Source organism: Equus przewalskii, unplaced genomic scaffold, assembly GCF_037783145.1.
Source record: "Equus przewalskii isolate Varuska unplaced genomic scaffold, EquPr2 ChrUn-7, whole genome shotgun sequence".
Taxonomy (NCBI): domain Eukaryota; kingdom Metazoa; phylum Chordata; class Mammalia; order Perissodactyla; family Equidae; genus Equus; species Equus przewalskii.
The window spans coordinates 887,859-913,375 of record NW_027228755.1 but is presented as its reverse complement, the minus strand read 5'-3'; the positions used below and the strand labels follow the sequence as shown (position 1 = coordinate 913,375).

Below are 25,517 nucleotides of genomic sequence, written 5' to 3'. Positions count from 1 at the left end.
GATAGATTGTAATTAGTCTTTGGGCGGTGAACATGATGTAATCTACACAAGAATTGACATATACTATGTACTCCTGAAATTTATATAATGTTATAAATCAATGTTACCTCAATAAAAAATAAGTAATACCGAATTTCATGTTGCTTACAAGTAACACACTTGAAATATAATGACACAAATACGTTGAAAGTAAGTGAATGGAGAAAGATACATTATTTAAGCAGTAAGCATGAGAGAGCTGAGGTGGTTACATTAAGGCTAGATATAATAGACTTCAAGACAAAGAGTATTTTTAGAGATAAAGAGGGATAATTCATAATGATAAAAGGGGCAATTTCAGGAAGACATAATTATTAATGTGTATGCATCTAATATCAGAGTCTCAAAATACGAGAAGCAAAAATCGATGGTATAGTGTGAGAAATAGATAATTCTATAATCATAGTAGGAAATTTTAACATTCCTGCTTCAGCCGTTGATAGGACACTAGACAAGGAAAATTTGAACAACATTCTTAACTTCCTTAACTTAATTGATATTTACTACATTCCAGAATACTCATCAAGATAGATCACATATCAGGTCATAAAACAAGTCCCAATAAATCTGAAAGGACTGAAATAATAGAATGTTCCCCAATCACAACATAATTAAATTAGGAAGCAATATAGATGGTCGGTAGCTTACAATGAGTCGACTTACAATTTTTCATCTTTATGATGGAGCAAAAGTGATACACATTCAGTAGAAACTGTACTTCAAATTTGAATTTTGGTCTTCTGGACTAGCGATATACAGTACAATACTCTCTGGTGATGCTGCTCAGCAGCAGCGAGCTGCAATTCCCAGTCAGCCCAACGATCAGAAGGATAAACAACTAATACAACCATTCTGCACCCATACAACCATTCTGTTTTTCACTTTCAGTACAGTATTCAATAAATTATATGAGACAGTCAACAATTTATCATAAAGTAGGCTTTGTGTTTGATGGTTTTGCCCAACTGTCGGCTAATGCAAGTGTTCTGAGTGCGTTTAAGGTAGTCTAGCCTTGGCTATGATGCTCAGTAGGTTAGGTGTATTAAACCTATTTTGATTTATGATATCTTCAACTTACAATGGGTTTATAAGAACATAACTCTATCATAAGTCAAGCAAGATCTGTACCAATAAGATATTTGGGAAAATCCCCAATATTTGGAAATTAACAACGTATTTTTAAATAATTAGTGAGTTGAAAAAATCCTAACGACTATTAAAAACTATTAGGAACTGAATAAAATACTAAAAAAAATAAAAATAAAAATAATCTAGAAGAAAGCAGGAAAAGTAAGCAGAGAAATAAAAACCAGGAAAACACAAAACTATGAAATGGAGTACCTAGATGTAACCATACCAATAATAATAAAATGTGTGGGACGCAGATAAACCAGCATTAGTATCAAAACCTTAGGTTTTAATGATTACATTAGAAAGGAAGAAAGGTCTAAAATGAATAATTCAAGGTACCACTTTAAAAAGCAAGAAAAAGAGGAACAAAGCAGACAATGTATTCACTTTCTATTGTTGTGTAGCTTAAATTTAGTAGCTTAAAACCACAAACATTTATTATCTCACAGTTTCAATGGGTCAGGAGCCTGGTGTGTTTTCAGCTGGGCCTTTTGCTCAAGGTTTCAGAAGGCTGAAATCAAGGTGTCAGCTGAGGGGATCCACATAAGGAGGCTGAACTCCGAAGAGATCCACTTACAAGTTCCCTTCGTTTCCTTTCAGTTGTATGACTGAGGTCCTCTTTTTCTCACCAGCTGCTGGCTGGGGACCACCCTCACCTCCTAGAAGCTGCCTCTCTCTTCATAGGCATTTTACAACATGACAAGTTTGTTTCTTCCTTGAGGCCTGCAGAAAAATCTTTCTGCTGCTTCACTTCTTTTTAAAGACATCTGATTAAGTAGCTTAGGAAAATCTCCCTTCTAATTAGTTGAAAATAAATGATTAGTAATCTAATCACTGAGTGATATCCCATCGTATTTACAAGTCCTGATCATACTCAAGAGGAAAGGATAATACAATGATGAGAGTCTTTGGGAGCAGAAATCTTGGGAGCCATCAAAGAATTCTGCCTACCACACACAAAATAAGTAGAAAGAATAAAGTAATAAAGATAAAAGCAGAAATCAACAAAATGGAAAACAAAAAAATAGAGTCAATTAACAAAGACAAAGCTGGTTCTTTGCTAAAATTGAGACACTCTTAGCTAAACAGATCAAAAAGAAAAAGAGAGCAAATACAACAAACAGTGTTAGGAATGAAAGAGAAGTTAGTACTACAAATGCTTCAGACATTAAAAATATTCGAAAATATGATGTAAAATTTTGTGCTAACAAATTTACCAACTAGAAGAAATGGACATATTGCTCAGAAAATACAACTTGCCAAAACTGACACAAAAAGAAAAAATTTGTGAATAGTCCTCTATTAATTAAGAGCCTAAATTCCTTACCAAAAAACTTTCCCCCACAAAAAAAATTCAGATCCAAACAGCTTCACTACTGTATTCTATTAAAGAAAAATAAAATATCAATCCTACCTGAACTCACAAAATTGAGGAATATTACCACGAAATACTAGAAATTAGAAAATGAAATAAAAACTCCACTTACATTAGCATATAATATAAAATCATTAGAAATTAATTTAATAAAGGGGGTGCAAAAAGGAAATTTAAAAAGACCTAAAGAAATGAAAAGTTATATAAATTTCATCGATTGGAAGACTGTGTTGTTAAGAGGGCAATTCTCTTCAAATTGATCTATAGATTCAATGAGATCCTAATCAGAATTCTAACAGACTTTTTCAAATAAATTAAAATTCCAGTGTAAAACCCTATGAGTTTTAAGTATATATTAGTTAAATTAATTTATATTAGTTAAAACAACTTTGGGAAAAAAATAAAGTTGATGAGCTTACACCAAGATCTCAAGACTTAAAACAAAGCAACAGCAATCAAGAAGAGTGGTTTTGGGCATAGGGACAGATGTATAAGATCAATGGAATGGAATAGTCTAGAAGTAGACCTGTGTTTATATGGTCAATTGAATGTTGACAAAGGGACAAGGTAATTCAATGGGAAAAAAAGTAGTTTTTTGAAGAAATGGTAGTGAAACAAATGGATGTCTGTATGGGAAAATATTAACATCACCTCTCACCTCATGCCATATGAAAAAGACATTTGAAATGTGTCACATATACAAATATAAGAGCTAAAACTAATAAATTTCTAAAAAATAATATAGGTAAAAATCTTTATGACATTCAGTTAGGCAAATTGCTTTTAAACAAGATACACAAACCATAAACCATAAGAGAAAAAAAGTGGTAAATAATTTCTATTAAATTAAAAATGTTTGCTCTTTGAAAGACACGGTAAAGAAAATGTAAAGGCAAGTCACAAACCAAAAGGAAGTATTTGCGAAGTATATATCTGACAATGGGATATATATCCCAAATATATAATGAACTTCAGTAACTGGATAAGAAGACAAACAACTCAAATTAGAAAGAGGCAAAAGAAAGTTTATTCAGCAAATAATGCTGTAACAACTCGATATTCACAAGGAAAAAATGAACATTTTTTTCTCACACTATACATACACACACACACACACAAATTCACTTTAAATTGCACATGGACCTAAATGTAAAAGTGAAAACTAGAAAAAAAATGAAACAAATAGGAGAGGACCTTTTGACCTTGGGGTGTACTTACTTCTTTAGGAAACATAAAACATACACATAAAATTTAAAAGTTGACAAATTGGACTTGATCAAAACTAAAAACTTTTGCTCTAAAAAGACACCATTGAGAAAATAAAAGGCAAGCTATGGAAATGGAAAAAATATTTGCAACTTATAAATCATACCAGAATATATTCAAAAACTCTTGCAACTCAATAATAAAAAGGAAAACAACCCATTAAAAAGAGGGAGAGATGCAAGCAGATGCTTCACAAAAGATCTGTAGAGAGCCAATATGGACTTGAGAAGATAATCAGCATCATTGATCATCAGGGAAATTAAAGCCATAATGAGATAACACTGTGCTAGACTACATACTCCTTAGAGTGACTAAAATTACAGACTGAAAAAGTCAATTGTTGGCAAGGATGTGGAGCAACTGTAACTATCATAAACTTCTCATGGGAATGTAATATGGTACAGCCGTTTTGGAAAAGAGCATTGCAGCCTCTTAAAGTGTTGAACATAAATCTACTATGTGACCCTGCAATTGCACTCTTTGGTATGACAAAAAAGCAGTAAACATATGTTTACACAAATATTTGTACATGAATATTTATAGCAGCTTTATTTTTAATAATGATGAAATAATCCAAATGTTCACTAATAGGTAAATGGATAATCAAAACGTGGTATATCCATACAATGTAATATTACTTGGCAATGAAAAGGGATATACTATGCATACATGAAAACTGCAAATGAATCTCAAAATCTTTTTGCCTAGTGAAAGAATCCAGACACAAAAGAGTCTATACTGTAGGATTCTATTTACATAACATTTTAGAAAATACATTGAAATCTATAGTGTCAGAAAGCATATCAATGATTACATAAGATGGAGGTAGAGGGAAAGCAGTATTGCTTAGAGGATGAGGAAACTTTGGGGGGTGATGGAGATTTCAGCATCTTGATTGTGGTGGTGGGGGTTTCACGGATGTATACATCTGTCAAACTCATTGAATTGTACACTTTAAAAATGTGCAGTTTGTTGCACATAAATTATTCTACAATAAATTTGTAAGCAAATAAACATAATGTAAAGAAAGAAATTATAGTAATGTGTCAAATCTTGAAGCTTCAAATTTACTTTCTTGACTAATTCAAAAAGTAATTTTCTCTTGAATCTTCTCCCAAATATTTCTTAGACTTCCTGACTGTTTACAGGTACTATTATTTGCCCTCAGTTTGAGGACCTGGATATGGAGTTCTGGGAGGGAGGCTCTCATAAGCTCGGAACTATTCTATGCACTCTAGAGTCTCTCTGGTCCCCATCTCTTGCTGCCATTTGCTGGTTCTCTTCTTGTTAGAGGCTGCTGTCCTTGGTGCTGCTTGCACCACTGACTGGCACTCCTGGAGAGTGACTCTCACTGTCCATGGGATGCTGCCTAGATCCTGTCTTTCTCCTTTAGGAATTTTCTCTCTTAAGTCAATAAAGAAACATTTGTCCTTTTTCATCACTCTTCCAAATGGATTTCTCACATTTGGCACTTGGTGATATTGACTCCTCCCCCATATACAGCTTTATTCTTCCTGGATCCCAAAGTGGGGAGGCATTTGGAGCAAAATTTAAGCACAGATATAGATTACACCTGGATCTCTTGCACCCTTGAAAGGCCAGGCATACATTCCAGATTGTATTTTGTACCTAGTAACATGGTGACAAGACATATAAGCCCCGTTAATAAGAAAAATATGTGTGACCTCTTTAAGAAAGAAGTAGGTTTTTTTTCTCAGCAAATTAGCTTGCTAGTTGAATTCATAAGCCTATGATTAAAAACCTCAAATCAGATTGCACTTTTCTAAAGTATATGTTATACTTTCTGTTGTCTAACCTTCTGACCCCCAAGGGTAAAAGCCAAAAATATAAAATACACTTAATACTTTTATGCTTGAGCTATTTTCCAGTTTTGCAAAACATCGTTGTGTTATTTACTTAAAGTCATGAATAATGACTGGTGTAAAATCCATGACGTCCATACATTATAACAGTTGATATAAATCAGTCATTAGTGAACTTACTAGCTTCTTTTCTTAAGATCTATTGTTTTCAGAGCTAATAAAATTTGCGTGTAACACTAGGTGATAGATCCCAACAATTTCAGTTATTCATTTCTTGCCCCAGCAAATCTTATGACTAAAAGTTATTCTGCCATTTTTCCTGAAACTTAAGCACAAAGTCACACTTTAAAAATTTTTTCTCTTCAGTGGTAGACATTCAATGTTTGTCAGTCAGTTGAGGAATGGATTAGGGGTCTTTGAGCAAAAGAAGGGGTTGTCCTCCTTTGAGCCTACTGATTGCCTTGCGTCTATCTCTATATCCACTGCCAGAACAGGTCATGAGGGCTCCCGAGTGACACTAAGTTTTGCCATCTGAGTCACGTGAATCATTGGCTCTACTGGGCTTACAGGGTTTGTGCTGATGCTTCTGTGGTCTTCAAATATTGGATGTTGAATAATTAAACAGCAAAAACTAACCTGCCTCAGGTAGGAAGAATGTTTGATCCTGTGAGACCAAAGTATCTTGAAGACCAAAAATTCTGTGTGGGTAGAGAGGTGTGTCATATGTCTGCATCTATTTTATTATTTATCTACCATCATCATCATTATCATCATCAACATTATAATCACCGATCATTTATCGTCTATATATCTATGTATAAATCTGTATTAATCTGCTCTGGCTGTCATTACAAAATGCCACAGAGTAGGTGGCTTAAATATCAGACGCTTATTTTCTCAGAATTTAGAGCCTGGAAATCGAAGATCCAGGTGCTGATAGGGTTGGTTGCTGGTGAGACTTCTCTTTCCGGCCACCTTGGGCTGCGCAGATGGTGCCTTCTTGCTGTGTACTCACATAACCTTTCCTCTATGTGCACAACAAGAGATAGAGAGATCTCCAGTGCCTCTTCTTGTTCTTGTAAGGACACCAGGCCAGTTGGATTACAGCCTGCCCTCGTGACTTCATTTAACCTTAATTACCTCCTTAAAAACCCTATCTCCAAATATCATCACATTGGGGTTAGGGCTCCAACATATGAATTCTGAGGGAACACAACTCAGTCCATAACACTACGTAATCAGATAATTTAGAAGCTCTATCTCTTTAAATAAACTGGGCTATTTTTTTCAAATACATATTTCATAAAGAAATAGTATATATGTAGATAGAATGAATCCTTTTGATCATTTCCAATTTGGTAGCTGGAACATAACATATACACCAGAACATCAGCAATGCCACTACCAAACACACATGCACAAAAGAAAAAAAATGTTTAGATCAAACTACTTATGCAGAGAGAGTACATTAAAAGCTTTCAATCACACTTCAATTAAATGACTACGTTGCACCCTTATGACTCTGGCCAGGTCATTTCTCCCTCCTCCTCTATTCCATGGACCCAGGTGCTGAAGGCCTACCTGCATTGCTTTCATATGTACGTCTACTGAAAAAAGAATGCAGTATTTACTCAAACAAACGCCCACTCTATTCCTAGAGATGAACAGACCCAGAGACAGAGGAGGCTGGCAGATATTTCACACAGCCTCAAGTCCCCTCCAGCCTCCTTGGAGGCTGAGTCATGGAGGCAGAGGGTGCATGGTTGGAGAATATAGGGAGAATAGCAGGGACTGATTTGCAGGGTCTCTGGAGGTCACTCTGGGTAAAGGGCTAGTGGTCCAAGGCCATTGATGCACATGGGACATTCTCATAGCTTTCTGTAGCATCTTCATGGGCCCAGCCTCCACTGCTGGCCTGACCTGCAGAATCATCTGGATGTGTCTTCTTCACTTCTGAATAGATGACTGTGGATCCCTGGTGGGAAAAAATACAAACAATAAATACCTAAATATAGGTGAGGAAGAGCAGAAGGGAAAGAAAGCCAGAAAATGTGACCCACCTCGTGCTCCCAATGCATCCTTGGTGAATTTGCTGTTGGATGGAGAAGGGAAAGAAAAGTATTAAACAGTGGATGATATATTCCAACTTACAACTTACTCACAATGCATTCCAAGCCAACATTTCCTCTGCTGACTCATCTCTTGACTGTTTCCTCTGCTGAATACTTCTAAGCCCTCACAGGCAAAGGGTCCCAACCTGCTCCCCTCCACACACATCATAAGCCTTGCCCTTGCCCACCAAATGCCCAGAATCACTTTCCTGATGATTTCCTTCTTTCTCCACTGCCATCACAACCCCAACAGAGAACCACCCTACCCCCAAACACAGGGCATCTATGACTAGACTGATCATCTGGGAACAGATGTCAAATAAGATTCACTTCACTTTGCAGTGGGAAATTGGAGGCGGTCAGAGAGAGAGTTGGTATTCTAAGGCCACAGAGTAATTTCCCAGGAAGACAATTACAGTAGAATATTAAGAAAATTCAGTATGTGTATTTCTTCCACCCTTCCAAGGGGTTCTTTGGATCTCTTTCATAAAAAATGCAACAAGTATTATAGGCACCAAGATAGACATACACATCGAATTATGCTATGTAACCAGGAAAGGGCAATCAGTTCCTCCCAGGTTAGGACATAAAGAGGGCTGGTGGGAGTCACTCCAAGTCTCACAGTGGTTCCTGAACTGTGTCTTGAAATGTGAGCAAGGGTCAGCAAGTAAACTAAAGGCAAGGACATCACAGGACCAATAAGAAGCATGAGAACCAAAGCATGAAACAGCCCAGTATGATCAGGAAAGATGTCAAGAGTTCAGTATGGCTAGCATAAGCTCATAAGGCAGAACTTAGAGTGGGGCCAGAGTTCAGAGGGAGGCAAGGGTCATCCTTTAGAATGGAGAGTCATTGCGGGCAGTTAATATACTCAATGATGAGATCTATTGTATATCTCAGAGGGATCATGTGGGAAACAGATTGTTGGAAGGTGGGAGGATAACAAGATCACAAATAATAAGACTAATGAAGAGAATTACAATTGTCTGCACAATAGATTACGAGAAGCTTAATTTAGCAATTATATTCATTCATTCATTCAAAAAATATTTGAGGGGGCCTATAGTTTGCCAAGTATTGCACTAGATGCTTTGATACATTACTGAAAGATTATACTGTCTGTCCTCAAGGAATCTGTGGAGTGGCAGTGTAGACAGCTAAGATGGAATGAGCGATTATATGATTGGCAAGACAAGAGAAGCAGGAAATTTCTTCCATTTTGGACTCATATTTGAGATGACTCTTTGATCAAAGACTCCTTGCTAGATCTGACAACATACTGTCACCTCACCTCTACTTGTCTGCAAGATGTCTTACCTAAATGTTCTTTTGTAGGCTGGGTGCTCCTGACCTGGGAATAAACCAAGTCACTATCTCCAGGATTCACTGTGAGAGAATAAATCATAGCTGGCTGTAGTCAAGAGCCCACACTCTAGACCCTTCCTCCCAGCCACCAAGTTCTATTCCCAACAGAGTGATAGGAATGCCATTATAAATTTAATGTGACTGAGCTCTATACTGTTGCTCACTCTCCTCCCTCCCTGGCTCTTCCCTGGAGCCCTCTGGGCCTTAGGAAGTCCTCACCATTGCTGTACACTGGCTGCAGCTCCATTAGGGCTGGTAGCTCAGAGTGAGTGGGTTCTTGGGTGTCTGTGCTGAAAGGCTTGGACAAAGAAGGTTCCTGACACTCATTGGGACTGTAACTGTGACAGGGTGGGGAGAGACAAGGGAGAAAAGTATTTGTAGATTATACAGAGTCTCAGGGAAATCAATACCCAGGAAGAGCCCAGCATAGTAAAAATATCATGGTTGCTTACTCTAAGAGTCTGCGTGAGTTTTTCAAGAGAGTGTCAGAAGGGATGTGGCACAAGATGAAGGCCAGGGCAGCATTACAGAGAAGGCTGTCTAAGGCAAGGTTAGAGGGCTAAAGCTACACAGTCTCAATGTCACTTTGATAGAGTAAAACTTGTATTTGCCTAATTTTTTATTATTCTCAAAAATGTAAATGCTTCAACATTGATACACAAAGACTTCTGCATTCCCACAGAATTTGACTTTTGTCTTTTGTAAAAGGCCCCTTTCAATTTTCTGTCCATATTACAATAATCTACCCTTCCTGTAAGATACCATGAAGGCACTTCATGAAAAGTGCTGTGGTTTTTTTCTCAATGTGATTTCCTTCTGCAGTTAATATTGTGAATTGAACATTGCCGGCATTCGGGAATCATTTCCTGAATGAGTGTGTGAGTGGAGGAATGAGCAATAAGGCAATGAATGAATTGTAGTTCTAAGAGAGATGGTGTAATTAAGATGTCAATGGTCAATTCTCTACTGCAGCACATATAAAGAAGTAGATAAATTAACACGGAAAGCAAATAACATGAATTCTGTGTATAATTAAGTATAAATTAGTATTATTCACAAATGTGATTGAAAGTCATCTTCTTAATCACATTTTTGGATTTCCCAAGAATTTGAAAATGTTAATAGGAAGTTCAGTCAAAAATTTTTAATGTACATATTCCATGTTCCTATCTTATGGGTATAAATAAATCCTGAAGATGTTGGCAGCACAAGAAGCAGAGACCTCACCCAGGTGTTCCAGTGGTAGAAAGTCCTCCTGAAAAACACACAAAGGAACATTGATGGTAAGTGAGCTGTGTGCATAACATGCTCTATGTTAGAATATCCCTTCCTAGAAGTCAGATTCATTCTAGATCTCAGCTACGACGAATCTGAGAGAACATCCAACTCCATTCCCCATGTCATGTTTTAAATAAGGAAGGTGGGGTCTTGAAAGACATTTGCACAGAATCACACTTATTCTGAATCATTATTCAATCAGTAATATCAGCATGATCTGTAAGTAGTAGTGACCAAATAGCAGAAGAGAGACAATTAAATGTTTCCCTCTGGGTCAAATGCTTCCCTCACTCCCACTTCTCTATCCTGACTGTAGCCCTATGAGGAGAGACAAGGAGACTGAGGCCTTGAGAGGGGTTAAAACTGATACAGAATTCTTAAACAAGCATGAATCATTAGGACTACCATAATAATCTAAGACCTCTCTTTATCAGTGACCCTTACACATCCATTCCAACACTGGGTACATAATGTTTTCTCCACACTTCTTCTTTCCTTCTCTTTCATCTGGCCAATTCCAATTTACCTTTCCTCCTCAAGAGTTTTCCCTGATACCAATAGGCTGGATTAACTGACCTATGTCCTTGCACACAGAACCCTGAAATATTAAATTACTATATTGTACTATAATTATTTATTTCTATATTTGTCTCTAACTCTCTCCTTAATGAATCAGTGTGTAACATGAGGCCGCAAACCTTGTCTTAATTATTTTGCATTCCCATACCTAAAATGCTGAAAATATTCAATATCAATTTGTAAAACAACTGAACAAATTAAAGCATGTACATTGAGGAATAAAAGAATGACAAATTGACAGTTTTACAAAAGATGATTACATGTAAATCTAATCTGTAAGATTTATCCACCAGCCTTGAAAATATGGCAGTTTTCCTTCACCACTGAAATATTGAGATCTTTCTGGCCTGACTCAGTACACGTGTCCTCCAAGTTTCCCATCCCTGTCTTTTACCTATTTATCTGTGGCTCTATATCTGTTTCACCAGGCATAGAGAACACAAGTTATTGCCCACAGTAAACATACTCATCCTTACCTCCCATGCAAAATGACTGATTGATTCTACAAATCCTGTCTTTAGGAACCAGGTGTCCTGAGTTAAGCTAGAGGTATATGATCATGAATCTGGCTTGTACCTCTCTCCTCAGAACAATTGCAATCCACATAAATCAGCAACCAATATCCTCCCTTGTGGGCAGGTTAGCTAAGTCTCAGGAAGCTTCTTAGACTCAGTCTATCTCTTCATTCGTAAAAGAGAAAACAGACCCAGAACATAGCTATTTATAGTACAAGCTAATATTCACTGAAGATATATAGTCCAGGCACTGTGCTAAGCAGTTTACATAGATCGTCTCATGGCACCTAAAAGATAGACGCTATTATTATGACCATTACATAGCTAAAGAGACTAGGGTCTGGAGAATTTAATTTACTTGCCAAATTCTTGATATTTGTCATTACTGGAATTGTAATCAATGCAATTAATTACAGAGTGAATAAGTTTATCATTCCCTTAGGTAACTTGTAGAATATGTTCAGGCTTGAGGAATCAAACTCTTCATTTTTAGGAAAATTTGGAAGTCCTGAACTCTTCCCTGAGCGTCTGGTCAATAATGAGAAGGAAGACTTTACTATGAGGGAAATACAGTAGGCAAGATTTTGAGATGAGAATGGCAGCGAACCTCTGATTGGTGGACTCTCAGAATTCCTTAGTTGAATTTGATATTTACAACAACATTTCTCCTAGATCTGAGGACAAAACCTCCAGAGCTCACACCCTCACGGATCACATAAAGTGATGATTGGCAATCTTTCCTTCCCTGGTGTTGTTTGGTGTTGTGTTGACTGAGCAATCGTTTTTTTGAACATTATCAACTTTAACATTGGTGTTCTAATGTCTGCACTTCTAGTATGCTACTGATTAATAAATGATATCCTGGATAGGCAATGAGATAGAAAAGTAACTTTGAGAGTAGGAAGTGTGACCAGCCTTCTACAAGTCGTCAAGGTGTAATGAAGAGAATACTAACTCAAGGGTTAGGAATACTCAAGTTAAGCCCTAATTCTGATTCGTAATAGATATGTGAAAGGTTACTTAACTTCCCTAAATCTCCATTTTTTCATCTGTAATTTGTTGATAATAATTTTGGTAGAATTGAACTGAAATGTACTTATTGAACAATTGGGAGAATTAGACAAGTTATAAAATTGCATATAATAGACTCTAAATAAATGACAGATTTTATGAGTACTGTTGGAGTTAGCGTTCTCATTCTCTTCACATGTTTTTGAAAATTATATATACACATAATTTTATATGTAATGTTATTTAATACAATACTAAGTAGCTTTAAAATATCAATCACAAAATGTCAATGCCATTTTTCATACAAAGAAACAGGATGGAAACTCATTGATTGACATGAAAAGAGGTGTAAGAAGACAATGCTTGACCAGCATGATTAAGAAAAAATATGTAAGCTTTTTCATTAAACTGAGATCCAAATGTTTCATTTGCTTATTTTCTTGGTTTTCAGTATGAGCCCTGAGAAAGAGAGAACAGAAAGAAGCATTTAGCCTGACAGAAAAGGAGTTGCCATGTTACACCACATAGACAAAAAGAAAGTAAAAGGTTAGTAATTCCAAAATATAAAGTATTGAGACCTTGCAAGCACTCAGAGTGCTAAATAAAACAGTTCATTCAAAGATTCCTGATCCATGGAAAACAATTTGGAAATAAAAAGAAGTAGCCACAGAAGAACAAAGATAAGAATGATAGAAGATTTCCTGTCAGAAACAATGCACACAAAAAGACAACAGAGCAACATCTTTAAAATACTGAAAGAAAAGATATTTTCAACCTAGAATTCAATGCCAGCAAAAATATCTTTCACAAATGAATGCAAAATAAAGACTTTTACAGACATACAGGAGCTGAAGTCATTCATCACCAGCAGACCCATACTACAAGAAATGTTAAAAGAAATATTTTGGGCAGAAAGAAAATGATATCAAATGAAAATATGGATATACAAAAAAGAATAAAGGACTTTGGAAGTGGTAACCACTTGAGTAAATATATAAGATTTTAAAATTATATTTAAGTCTCTTTAAGAGATAATTGATTGCAAAAATAATAACAATGTAGCTGGGAGAGGAGAAATGGAGCACACTATAGTAATATACTATATGTGAAGTGAATACTATCACTTGAACACAGACTGTGACATTAGGGATGTATACTATAAACTCTAAAACAACCACTAAAATTACAAAACAAAGAACTATATAACTAATAAGCCAACAAAGGAAATAGAATGGCATCAAAAAATACTCCATTGATCCAAAAGAAGGTGGGGAAAAAAGAAACCAAAGAACAGTTGGGACAAATAGGAAACAAATAGCAAAATAATAGACTTAAATCTGAGCCTGTCAATAATCACATTAGGAAATGATCTAAACGCCTTAGTTAAAAGGTAGAGACTGTCATCTTGGATAAAAAAACAAGAATTAACTTACACTCTCTGTAAACAATGCACTAAATATAGGGGCACAAATAGGTTAAAAGTAAAAAGATGAATAAAGAAATACCATGCTAACACTAATTACATTAATACATTAACATCAAAGAACATTTCAGAGTAAACGACACTACAATAACAAATTTTATTTCTATATACTATCAATAAATGATCAGAAGTTAAACTTTAATTTAATTCTCAGCATTCTTTGTTAATTTTATCCAAATTTCACTATATTTGACAGGTATTTGAATACATCTCAAAGTCCATGGTTTATACTCATGGCCATTGTCTTTTTGTTGTTTTTACAAAGAAAGGACTTGATTTTTCATTCTTTTTGTTCTCAGTAAGCTTTGGACTGTGGGTAGAATGGTAAACACTTAACTTTGTAATTTATAATTGGAAGTCAAACTCTTGCTATCTGATTTAAATCTCAAATTAAACATATGGAATAACAATTTCATTGAGAAATTTATGATTTTTGCCACTGTTACCTATAGAGTGGCAGTGAGTAGAACTGAGAGTCTATTACTTGAAGGGAAAAATTGACCTTTATCAGATGCACCACACAAGTCCAAATTATTATAGCAATGGCATAAGTCACAATATCCAAGGGTAAGAAGTAGATACCCACTTGATTTCCTTTGGGTCTTGAACTTGCACACCAGAGCAGCAGTAGCAGTAAGGCCAAGGATACTTAGCAGCCCCGAGATGACTCCCACAGTGATAAGGATTATTTTGCTCCTGGAAGGCACTAAGTGGAAAAACCTATATTTGAGTTCCAGTAGAAAATATTTTTGATCTAGGCAAAGACTATGTGGGTGGGAGCTAGAGATCTATCAGGAAAGATTTTTGCCAGTTTCTGATTTCTCCACTTGAATTATCTCTGGTATAATTTGTAAATTTCAAAATAATGACACATAGAGGGTGATTGGCAGCATCTAAGATGAAAATTTATTCCCTTTTCTTCTCCTCCATGAAATCAGTACCAATCTCCAGAAGCCCCAAGCCTTGGTATCATGTTGCAAAACTCTTTGACATTGGCAGAATTTGTACAATCTGTTGGAGAAATATTTTATTGACATAACTGTAACCTATAGCCCAGGTACCGCCAACCCACCTGTGAAGTTGAGCATTACCACCTCACTGCATTGGATCCCTAGACCATTGTCGGCCGCACAGGAGTAGTTCCCAGAAGGCTGTGCCGTCAGAGAAAGGTTGAAGGATGTTCCTCCTCCAAAGGGGGCCAAGATTTTCCCCAGGGTGGCATTGTCATGATAAAACCAGTACAGGATCGGGGGAGAGCCTCTTTGGGCCTCACAGCGAAGCTCCAACACATCTCCCACCACAGGCTGGGTGCCAGCAGGGTTGAGAGTGAGGACAGGACGAGACACTGGAACTGAGGGACAAAACATAGTTCACTGGAAGTTTTAATTAACTGTATATACAAGATAACTTAATAAAGGAAATATCCAGCATTATTTATTATTAGGAACATGGACTTGGGTTTCAGGAAAACCTGAGTTCAAATCCTGTCTCTGCCCTTTATTAGCTCTATAATTTTGATGTTTTAAAAGTTTTTAACCTCAGAAAATTACAGACCAATATCGCTGATGAACATAGATGCAAAAATCCTCAACAAAATATTGGCAAACTGAATACAGCAATACATTAAAAGGATCATACATCATGATCAATTGGGATTTATTCCAGGGATGAAAGGACGGTTCAACCTCCACAAATCAATCAATGTGATATATCACATTAACATAATAAGGAATAAGAATCACATGATCATCTCAATAGATGCAGAGAAATCTTTTGACAAGATCCAACATCCACTTATGATAAAAAAAAAAAACTCTTAATAAAATGGGTATAGAAGGAAAGTGCCTCAACATAATAAAGGCCATACATGACAAATCCACAGCCAATGCCATACTTAATGGAGAAAAACTGAAAGCCATCCTTTTGAGAACAGGAACAAGATAAGGGTGCACATTCGTGCCGCTTCTATTCAACATAATACTGGAATTCTTGACTAGAGCAATTAGGCAAGAAAAAGAAATAAAAGGAATCCAAATTGGAAAGGAAGAAATGAAACTCTCACTGGTTGCAGATGACATGATTCTCTATATAGAAAACTCTAAAGAATCCATCAGAAAACTATTAGAATCAATCAACAACTTCAGCAAAGTTGCGCAGTACAAAATCAATTTTAAAAAATCAATTGTGGCACCTTTATGTTCATCGCAGCATTATTCACAATAGTCAAGACTTTGAAGCAAACTATGTGCCCATCAGGGATGAATGGATAAAGAAGATGTGGTATATATACACAATGGAATACTACTCAGCCATAACAAAGGATGAAATCCAGCCATTTCTGACAACATGGATAGACCTTGAGGAAATGATGCTAAGTGAAAGAAGTCAGAGGGAAAAAATCAAATACCATATGATCTCATTCATAAGTTGCAGATGAAAACAATGACAAACAAACACATGGCAACAGAGATTGGATTGATGTTTACAGAGAGGAAGGAGGGAGGGATGAGGGCGAAAGGGATGATTAAGCACACATCTGTGGTGATGGATTATAATTAGTCTTTGGGTAGTGAACATGATGTAGTCTACACAGAATTTGAAATATATTATGATGTACATCTGAAAGTTTAAAAAAATCAGTTGTATTTCTATACACTAACAATGAAAAAGCAGAAAGAGAAATCAAGAATATAAACCCATTTACAATCACAAGAAAAACAATAAAATACCTAGGAATAAACTTAACCAAAGGGATGAAAGACCTGTACACTGAAAACTATAACACATTATTGAAAGCAACTGAAGACATAAACTAATAGAAAGATATTCCATGCTTACGGGTTGGAAGAATAAACATAGTTAAAATGTTCATACTACCAAAAGCAATCTACAGATTCCATGCAATCCCAATCAGAATCCCAATGACATTCTTCACAAAAATAGAACAAAAAAATCCTAAAATTTATATGGAAAAACAAAAGACACCATATATCCAAAGTAATCCAGAGAAAAAAGAACAAAGCTGGAGGCATCACAATCCCTGAGTTCAAAACATACTACAAAGCTATAGTAATCAAAACAGCATGGAATGGGCACACAAACAGAGAAACAGATCAATGGATCAGAACTGAAAGCCCAGAAATAAACTGCACATCTATAGAAAGTTAATCTTTGACAGAGGAGCCAAGATCATACAATGGAAAAAGGGAAGTGTCTTCAATAAATGGTGTTGCAAAAACTGGACAGCCACATGCAAAAGAATGAAAGTAGACCATTATCTTACACCATACACAAAAATTTAACTCAAAATGGATTAAAGACTTGAATGTAAGACCCAAAGCCATAAAATTCCTAGAAGAAAGTGCAGGCAGCACACTGTTTGACATGGGGTTTTGCAGCATATTTTTGAATACCATTTCTACACAGCTAGGGGAAACAATATAAAAAATAAATAAATGGGACTACATCAGACTAAAGAACTTCTGCACGGCAAAGGAAACCATGAGCAAAACAGAAAGACAATCCACCAACCGGGAGAAAATATTTGCAAATCATTTATCAGACAAGGGGTTGATCTCCAAAATATGTAAAGAACTCATGCACTCAACAAGGGAAAAAGAATCAACCTGATCAAAAAATGGGCAGAGAATATGACCAGATATTTTTCCAAGGAAAATACACAGATGGCTAAGAGACACATGAAACGATGTTTAACATCACTAATTATCAGGGAAATGCTAATCAAAACTACAATGAGGTATCACCTTATACCAGTCAGAATGGCTATAATTACAAAGACAAAAAACAAATGTTGGCGAGGATGTGGAGTAAAAGGAACCCTCATACACTGTTGGTGGGAAAGCAAACTGGTGTAGCCACTATGGGAAACATGGAGATTTCTCAAAAAATTAAAAATAGAAATATCATGCAATCCAGTTGTCTCACTACTGGGTATTTATCCATAGAACTTGAAATCAATGATCCAAAGAGATTTATGCATCCCTATGTTCCCTTCAGCATTATTCACAATATTCAAGAGGTGGAGGCAATCCAAGTGTCCTTCTACAGATGAAAGGATAAAGAAGATGTGGTATATATATACAATGGAATATTACTCATCCATGAAAAAGACAAAATAATCCCATTTGCAACAACATGGATGGACCTTGAAGTTATGATGTTAAGAAAATAAGCCAGGTAGAGAAAGACAAATACTGCATGATTTCACTCATATGTGGAAGATAACAAGTACATGGATAAAGAGAACAGATTAGTGGCTACCAGAGGGGAAGGGGGCTGGGGGTTGGTCAAAATGGACAAACAGGCATGCATGTATGGTGATGGGTAAAAATTAGACTACTGTGGGTGTGCACGATGAAGTGTATTCAGGAATTGATAAACAATAATGCACACCCGAAATTACACAATATTATAAACCATTATAATCTCAATAAAATTACTTGGAAAAAAATGTACCACCATAGTCATCTTTAAGTGCAAAGTTCAGTGGTATTAAATACATTCATAATGTTGTGCAACCGTAACCATTATCCATCTCCATAACTTTTCATCTTGTAAGACCAAAACTCTACACCCATTAAACATTAGCTCCCCATTTTCCCACTCCTTAGCCAATGGTAGTCACCATTCTACTTTCTGTCTGTATGATTTTGACTACTCTAAATATCTTATATAAGTGGAATCACTTGGTATTTGTCTTCTGTGGCTAGTTTCTTTCACTTGGCATAATGGCCTCAAGATTCATCCACGTTGTAGTAAATATCAGAGTTTTCTTTCTTTTTAAGTCTGAATAATATCCCGTTGTATGTATATGCTACATTTTGCTTATCCATATTGCTATCAATGGATACTTGCGTTGCTTCAATGTTTTAGCTATTATGAAAGATGCTGCTATGTACATGGGTGGACAAATATCTCTTTGAGAACCCACTTTCAATTTTTGAGGGTGCAAACCTAAGAATGGAATTTCTGGATCATATGGTAGTTCTATTTTCAAATTTTGAGAAAACTCCATACTGTTCTCCATAATGGTTGCTCCATTTTACATTCCCACCGACAGTACAGAAGGGTTCCAATTTCTCCACATCCTTGTCAACACTTGTTATTTTCCTGTTTTTTTTGTTTTGTTTTGTTGTTGTTTTTGAGGAAGATTAGGCCTGAGCAAACATCTGCCACCAATCCTCCTCTTTTTGCTGAGGAAGGCTGGCCCTGAGCTAACATCCATGCCCATCTTCCTCTGCTTTCTATGTGGGACGCCTACCACAGCATGGCTTGCCAAGCAGTGCCATGTCCACACTGGGATCCGAACCCAGGAAACCCCAGGCTGCCAAAGCAGAACGTGCAAACTTAACCGCTATGCCACCTGCCAGACCCGTTTTTTTTTTTTTTTATAGTTGCCATCCTAATGGGTATGAGGTTGTATTTCATTGTAGTTTTGATTTGCCTTTCCTTAATAATCATGTGATGTTGAGCATCTTTTCACATGTTTATTGGCCACTTATTTATCTTCTTTGGAGAAATGTCTATTCAACTCCTTTACCTGTTTTTTAATTGGGTTGTTTGTTTTATTGTTGTAGAGTTTTATAACTTCTCTCTATATTCTGGATATTAATCCATTATCATTATATATGATCTGTAAATATTTTCTCCCATTCTGTGGATTGCCTTATCATCCTGTTGATATTGTCCTTTGATGCACAAATTTTTAAAAATTTTCATGAAGTCTAATTTGTCTATTTTTTTCTTTTTTTGCCTGTGTCTTTGGTGTCTATCAAAACAAAAGGCTAAATCCAATGTCATGAAATTGCCCTATATTTTACGCTAAGAGTTTTATAGTTTTAGGTCTTAAATTTAAGCCTGTGGTCCATTTTAAGTTATTGTTGTGTATGATGTTAGATAAGGGTCTGATTTCATTCTTTTGCATATGGATATTGAGTTTTCCCAGCAACATCTGTTGAAAGTACTGTCCTTTACCTATTGAATGGTCTTGACATCCTTGTCAAAAATCACTTTACCATAAATGTGATGGGCTTCTTATTTATTTCTGGGCTTCCTGTTCTATTCCATTAGTCTATATGTCTGTCCTTATGCCAGTGCCACACCGTTTTGATTACTGCAGATTTGTAGTAAATTCTGAGATCAGGAATTGTGGTGCTCCAAGGTCCATTCTTTTTCAAAATTGTTTTGGCTATGTGAGGTCCCTTGAGATTCCATATGAACTTTAGAATGGATTTTTCTATTTCTGCAAAAAGCATCATTGGAATTTTTATAGATATTGCACTGAATCTGTAGGTTGCTTTGGGTAGTATTGACATCTTAAGAATATTAAGTCTTCTAATCCAAGAACATGCGACGTGTTTCCCTTTACTTTATGTCTTCTGAATTTCTTTCAGCAATGTTTTGTAATTTTTATTGTCCAAGTCATTCCTCTCCTTGGTTAAGTTAGTTCCTAAGTATTTTATTCTTTTTGATTTCGTTTTAAATGAAAATGTTTTCATAATTTCCTTTTCGTATTATTCATCATTAGTGCACAGAATGCAGTTGATGTTTGTGTGTTGACTTTGTATCCTGCTACTTTGATGAATTCTTTTATTAGCTCTAACAGATTTTTTGGGGGTGTGTGTGTAATCTTTAGGGGTTACTACATATAAAATCTTGTCATTGGTGAACAGAGTAATTTTAAATTCTTCTTTTCCAATTTGAGTACTTTTTATTTCCTTTTCTTGTCTAATGCTCTGTCTAGAAATTCCAATATTATCCTGAATAGAAGTGGAAAAGTGTGTATCCTTGCCTTGTTCCTGGTCTTAGAGGAACACCATCCTGCTCCAACCTGCCTGGGACGTGAATCATCCCTTTGTCCAGTGTGTCCATGTTGTATACATTACCTGCCCATTTGTCACTTAGTAGCCATCTTGGTTATCAGATCTACTGTCACAGTATTGCAGTGCTTGTGTTGACGTAATCCTTATTTTGCTTAATAATGGCCTCAAAGTACAAGAGCAGTGATGCTGGTAATTTGGATATGCCAAAGAGAAGCCACAAAGTGTTTCCTTTAAGTGAAAAGATTAAAGTTCTCAACTTAATAATGAAAAAAAAAGTAAGAAAGAAATTCAGCTTTACTAATAGTCACATTGGCACTCTTATTCGAGCCATGTGTCATAGCCTGTGTTGAGATCTGTAAGGGAGTTCTTGTGAAGGCAGTGGGGTTCCCACCACATGGAGGAGTTGACAGAGAACCTTCAATTGTTTGTTCATTTTCAGCATATGGGAACATATTGCCCTCCAAGTCATCTACTTGAGTATTTTTACATATTATTTCAACTTAAATAATTAAAGTCTTTAAAATGCTTTGTAATGAAATTGGGTTATAATCACAGTATCTTTTTGTACCACCTAGGAGTTTTTTCAATTATTTGGTGGCACAGTTCTAAAAGAGGAGGTAAATATAAAGACTACCCATGCGTTTTGCTAAGATGGAAGATCATTATTTTACTTTTGGTGGATTTTTTTTCCAATTGTTAGCCTTTTATTAAATTTTTTTTTCGGATGTATATCATATTTCGAATTCTTTATACATTACATCATGTTCACCACCCAAACACTAATTATAGTGCATCCCCTCACATGTGACCCTAATCACCCCTTTTGCCTGCCCCCCTTCCCCCTTACCCAATGGTAACCACCTGTCCAATCTCCAATGCTATGCATTGTTTTTTTTTTCTCGTTTTTATCTTCTGCTTATGAGTGAGATCATATGGTATTTGACTTTCCCCCTCTGACTTATTTCACTCAGCATAGTACCCTCAAGGTCCATCCATGTTGTCACAAGTGGCTGGATTTCGTCATTTCTTATGGCTGAGTAGTAGTAGTCCATCGTGTATAAATACCACTCTTCTTTATCCATTCGTCCCTTGATGGGCGCCTAGGTTGCTTCCAAGTCTTGGCTATTGTATATAATGCCGCAATGAACATAGGGGTGCAAGTACCTTTATGCCTTCGTGTTTTCAAGCTCTTTGGATAAATACCCAGCAGTGGAATAGCTGGATCATATGGTAGATCTATCCTTAATTTTCTGAGGATACTCCATACTGCTTTCCATAGTGGCTGCACCAGTTTGCACTGCCACCTGCAGTGAACAAGGGTTCCCTTCTCTCCACACCCTCTCCAACATTTGTTGTTTCCTGTCTTGTTAATTATAGCCATTCTGACCGGAGTGAGGTGATACCTCATTGTAGTTTTGATTTGCATTTCCCTGATAGCTAGTGATGTTGAGCATCTTTTCATAGGCCTGTTGGCCATCTGTATTTCTTCTTTGGAGAAATCTCTGTTCAGATCTTTTGCCCATTTTCTAATTAGATTGTTGGTTTTTTTGTTGTTGAGCTGTATGAGTTCTTTGTATATTTTGGATATTAACCCCTTATCTGATATGTGGTTTGCAAATATCTTCTCCCAATTGTTAGGTTGTCTTTTCGTTTTGTTGATGGTTTCCTTTGCTGTGCAGAAGCTTTTGATGTAGTCCCGTTTGTTCATTTTTTCTTTTGTTTCCCTTGCCCAGTCAGACATGGGACTTGAAAATATGCTGCTCAGACCAATGTCATAGAGCGTACTGCCTGTGTTTTTTTCTAGAAGTCTCATGGTTTCGGGTCTTACATTCAAGTCTTTAATCCATTTTGAGTTGATTTTTGTGCATGGTGTAAGGGAATGGTCTACTTTCATTCTTTTGCATGTGGCTGTCCAGTTTTCCCAACACCATTTACTGAAGAGACTCTCCTTTCTCCATCGTATGCTCTTGGCTCCCTTGTCGAATATTAGCTGTCCATAAATATGTGCCTTTACTTCTGGGCTCTCAATTTTGTTCCCTTGATCTGTGTGTCTGTTTTTGTGCCAGTACCATGCTGTTTTGGTTACTATGGCATTGTAGTATAATTTGAAATTGGGGAGTGTGATACCTCCAGCTTTGTTCTTTTTGCTCAGGAATCCTTTGGCTATTCAGGGTCTTTTGTTGTTCCATACAAATTTTAGGATTCTTTGTTCTATTTCTATAAAAAATGTTGTTGGAACTATGATAGGGATTACGTTGAATCTATAGATTGCTTTAGGAAGTATGGACATTTTAACAACGCTAATTCTTCCAATCCAAGAGCACAGAATATTTTTCCATTTCTTTGTGTCTTCTTCCATTTCTTTCAACAATGTTTTATAGTTTTCGGTGCACAGATCTTTCACCTCTTTGGTTAAGTTGATTCCTAGGTATTTTATTCTTTTTGTTGCAATTGTAAATGGGATTGTATTCTTAATTTCTCTTTCTGGTACTTCGTTGTTAGTGTATAGAAACGCAACCGATTTTTGTATGTTGATTTTGCATCCCACAACTTTACCGTATTCCTTTATTTCTAAAAGTTTTTTAGCGGACTCTTTAGGGTTTTCTAGATATAAAATCATGTCGTCTGCAAAGAGTGACAGTTTCACTTCTTCTTTTCCTATGTGGATCCCTTTTATTTCTTTTTCTTGCCTGATTGCTCTGGCTAGGACTTCCAATACTATGTTAAATAAGAGTGGTGACAGTGGGCATCCTTGTCTGGTTCCTGTTCTTAGAGGGATAGCTTTCAGTTTTTCTCCATTCAGAATGATATTTGCTGCGGGTTTGTCATATATGGCCTTTATTATGTTGAGGTATTTTCCTTCTATACCCATTTTATTTAGAGTTTTTAACAGAAATAGATGCTGTATCTTGTCAAATACTTTCTCTGCATCTTTTGAGATGATCATGTGCTTTTCATTCTTCATGTTGTTAATGTGGTGTGTCATGTTGATAGATTTGCAGATGTTGAACCATCCCGCATCACCAGAATGAAACCCACTCGATCATGATGTATGATCTTTTTAACGTATTGTTGTATTTGATTTGCTAGTATTTTGTTGAGAAGTTTTGTATCGATGTTCATCAGTGATATTGGCCTGTAATTTTTCTGTGTGTGTGTTGTCCTTGTCTGGTTTTGATATCAGGATAACGTTTGCTTCGTAGAAGGAGTTAGGAAGCCTCCTCTCCTCTTCAATTGTTTGGAAGAGTTTGAGAAGGATAGGTAGTAAGTCTTCTTTGAATGTTTGGTAGAATTCACGAATGAAGCCATCTGGTCCTGGACTTTTATTTTTTTGGGAGGTTTTTGATTGCTGTTTCGATCTCCTTACTGGCAATTGGTCTATTCAAATTTTCTACATCTTCTTGGTCCAGTTTTGGAAGGTTGTATGTTTCTAAGAATTTATCCATTTCTTCTAGATTGTCCAATTTGTTGGCGTATAGCTTTACATAGTATTCTCTTATTACCTTTTGTATTTCTGAGGTGTCCGTTGTAATCTCTCCTCTTTCATTTCTGATTTTATTTATTTGAGGCTTCTCTCTTTTTTTCGTGGTGAGTCTGGCTAAGGGTTTGTCAATTTTGTTTATCTTTTCAAAGAACCAGCTCTTGGTTTCAATAATTTTTTCTATTGTTTTTTTAGTCTCTATTTTGTTTATTTCTGCTCTGATTTTTATTATTTCCTTCCTTCTGCTGATTTTGGGCTTTGTTTGTTGTTCTTTTTCCAGTACCTTTAGGTGTGCTTTTAGATTGTCTATTTGGGATTTTTCTTCTTTGTCGAGGTAGGCCTGAATTGCTATAAACTTCCCTCGTAGAACTGCTTTTGCTGGATCCCACAGATTTTGGCAAGTCGTGTTTTCATTTTCATTTGTCTCCAGGAATTTTTTTATTTCTTCTTTGACTTCTTCATTGACCCAATCGTTGTTCAGTAGCATTTTGTTTAATCTCCACATTTTTGTGGCTTTTCTGGTTTTCTTTCTGTAGTTGATTTCCAGTTTCATACCTTTGTGGTCAGAAAATATGCATGGTATTATTTAGATCTTCTTAAATTTATTGAGACTTGTTTTGTGGCTTAATACATGATCTATCCTGGAGAATGTTCCATGGGCATTTGAAAAGAATGTGTATTCTGTGGTTTTTGGATGGAATGTTCTGTATATATCTACTAAGTCCATCTGGTCTAATGTGTCCTTTAAGGAGAGTGTTTCCTTATTGATCTTCTGTTTGGACGATCTATCCATTGGTGTAAGTGGAGTGTTAAAGTCCCCTACTATTGTGTTACTGTCTATTTCTCCTCTTATGTCTGTTAATAATTGCTTTATATATTTAGGTGCTCCCATGTTGGGTGCGTAGATATTTACAGGTGCTATATTTTTTTGTTGGATTGTTCCCTTTATCATTATGTAGTGCCCGTCTTTGTCTCTTATTATAGTTTTTGATTTAAAGTCTATTTTGTCTGATATAAGTATTGCTACCCCTACTTTCTTTTCTTTGCCATTTGCATGGCATATCTTTTTCCATCCTTTCACTTTCAGTTTGTGAGTGTCTGTAGGTCTGAAGTGTGTCTCTTGTATGCAGCATATACATGGATCTTGTTTTTTTATCCAGTTGGCCACCCTATGGCATTTGATTGGAGCATTTAGTTCATTGACATTTAAAGTAGCTA

At 36.2% G+C, this 25,517-nt stretch overlaps 2 protein-coding genes across 7 annotated transcripts in view; one reads left to right on the top strand and one right to left on the bottom strand.

Annotated features, from left to right (window-relative positions):
• LOC103541334 (T-cell surface glycoprotein CD1a-like) overlaps window positions 1-25,517 on the top strand; it is a 546,159-nt gene that overhangs the window by 10,158 nt on the left and 510,484 nt on the right. The gene's annotated exons all lie outside the window — the stretch shown is intronic.
• The window catches only part of LOC103559228 (Fc receptor-like protein 3), a 32,167-nt gene continuing 10,199 nt past the window's right edge, over window positions 3,550-25,517 (bottom strand). For 2 of the 6 annotated variants that reach the window (XM_070608474.1, XM_070608476.1), the window contains 7 exons: window positions 15,049-15,327; window positions 10,338-10,365; window positions 9,563-9,646; window positions 9,330-9,448; window positions 9,063-9,131; window positions 7,695-7,726; window positions 3,550-7,609 (listed from right to left, as the gene is read on the bottom strand). In XM_070608474.1, the coding sequence (XP_070464575.1) occupies window positions 7,466-7,609; window positions 7,695-7,726; window positions 9,063-9,131; window positions 9,330-9,448; window positions 9,563-9,646; window positions 10,338-10,365; window positions 15,049-15,327 (755 nt within the window). In that variant the 3' untranslated portion in view covers window positions 3,550-7,465. Of the gene's footprint in view, window positions 7,610-7,694; window positions 7,727-9,062; window positions 9,132-9,329; window positions 9,449-9,562; window positions 9,647-10,337; window positions 10,366-14,562; window positions 14,683-15,048; window positions 15,328-25,517 lie in introns of all 6 variants that reach the window. The other 4 variants (XM_070608475.1, XM_070608477.1, XM_070608472.1 and 1 more) reach the window with 3 other exon arrangements.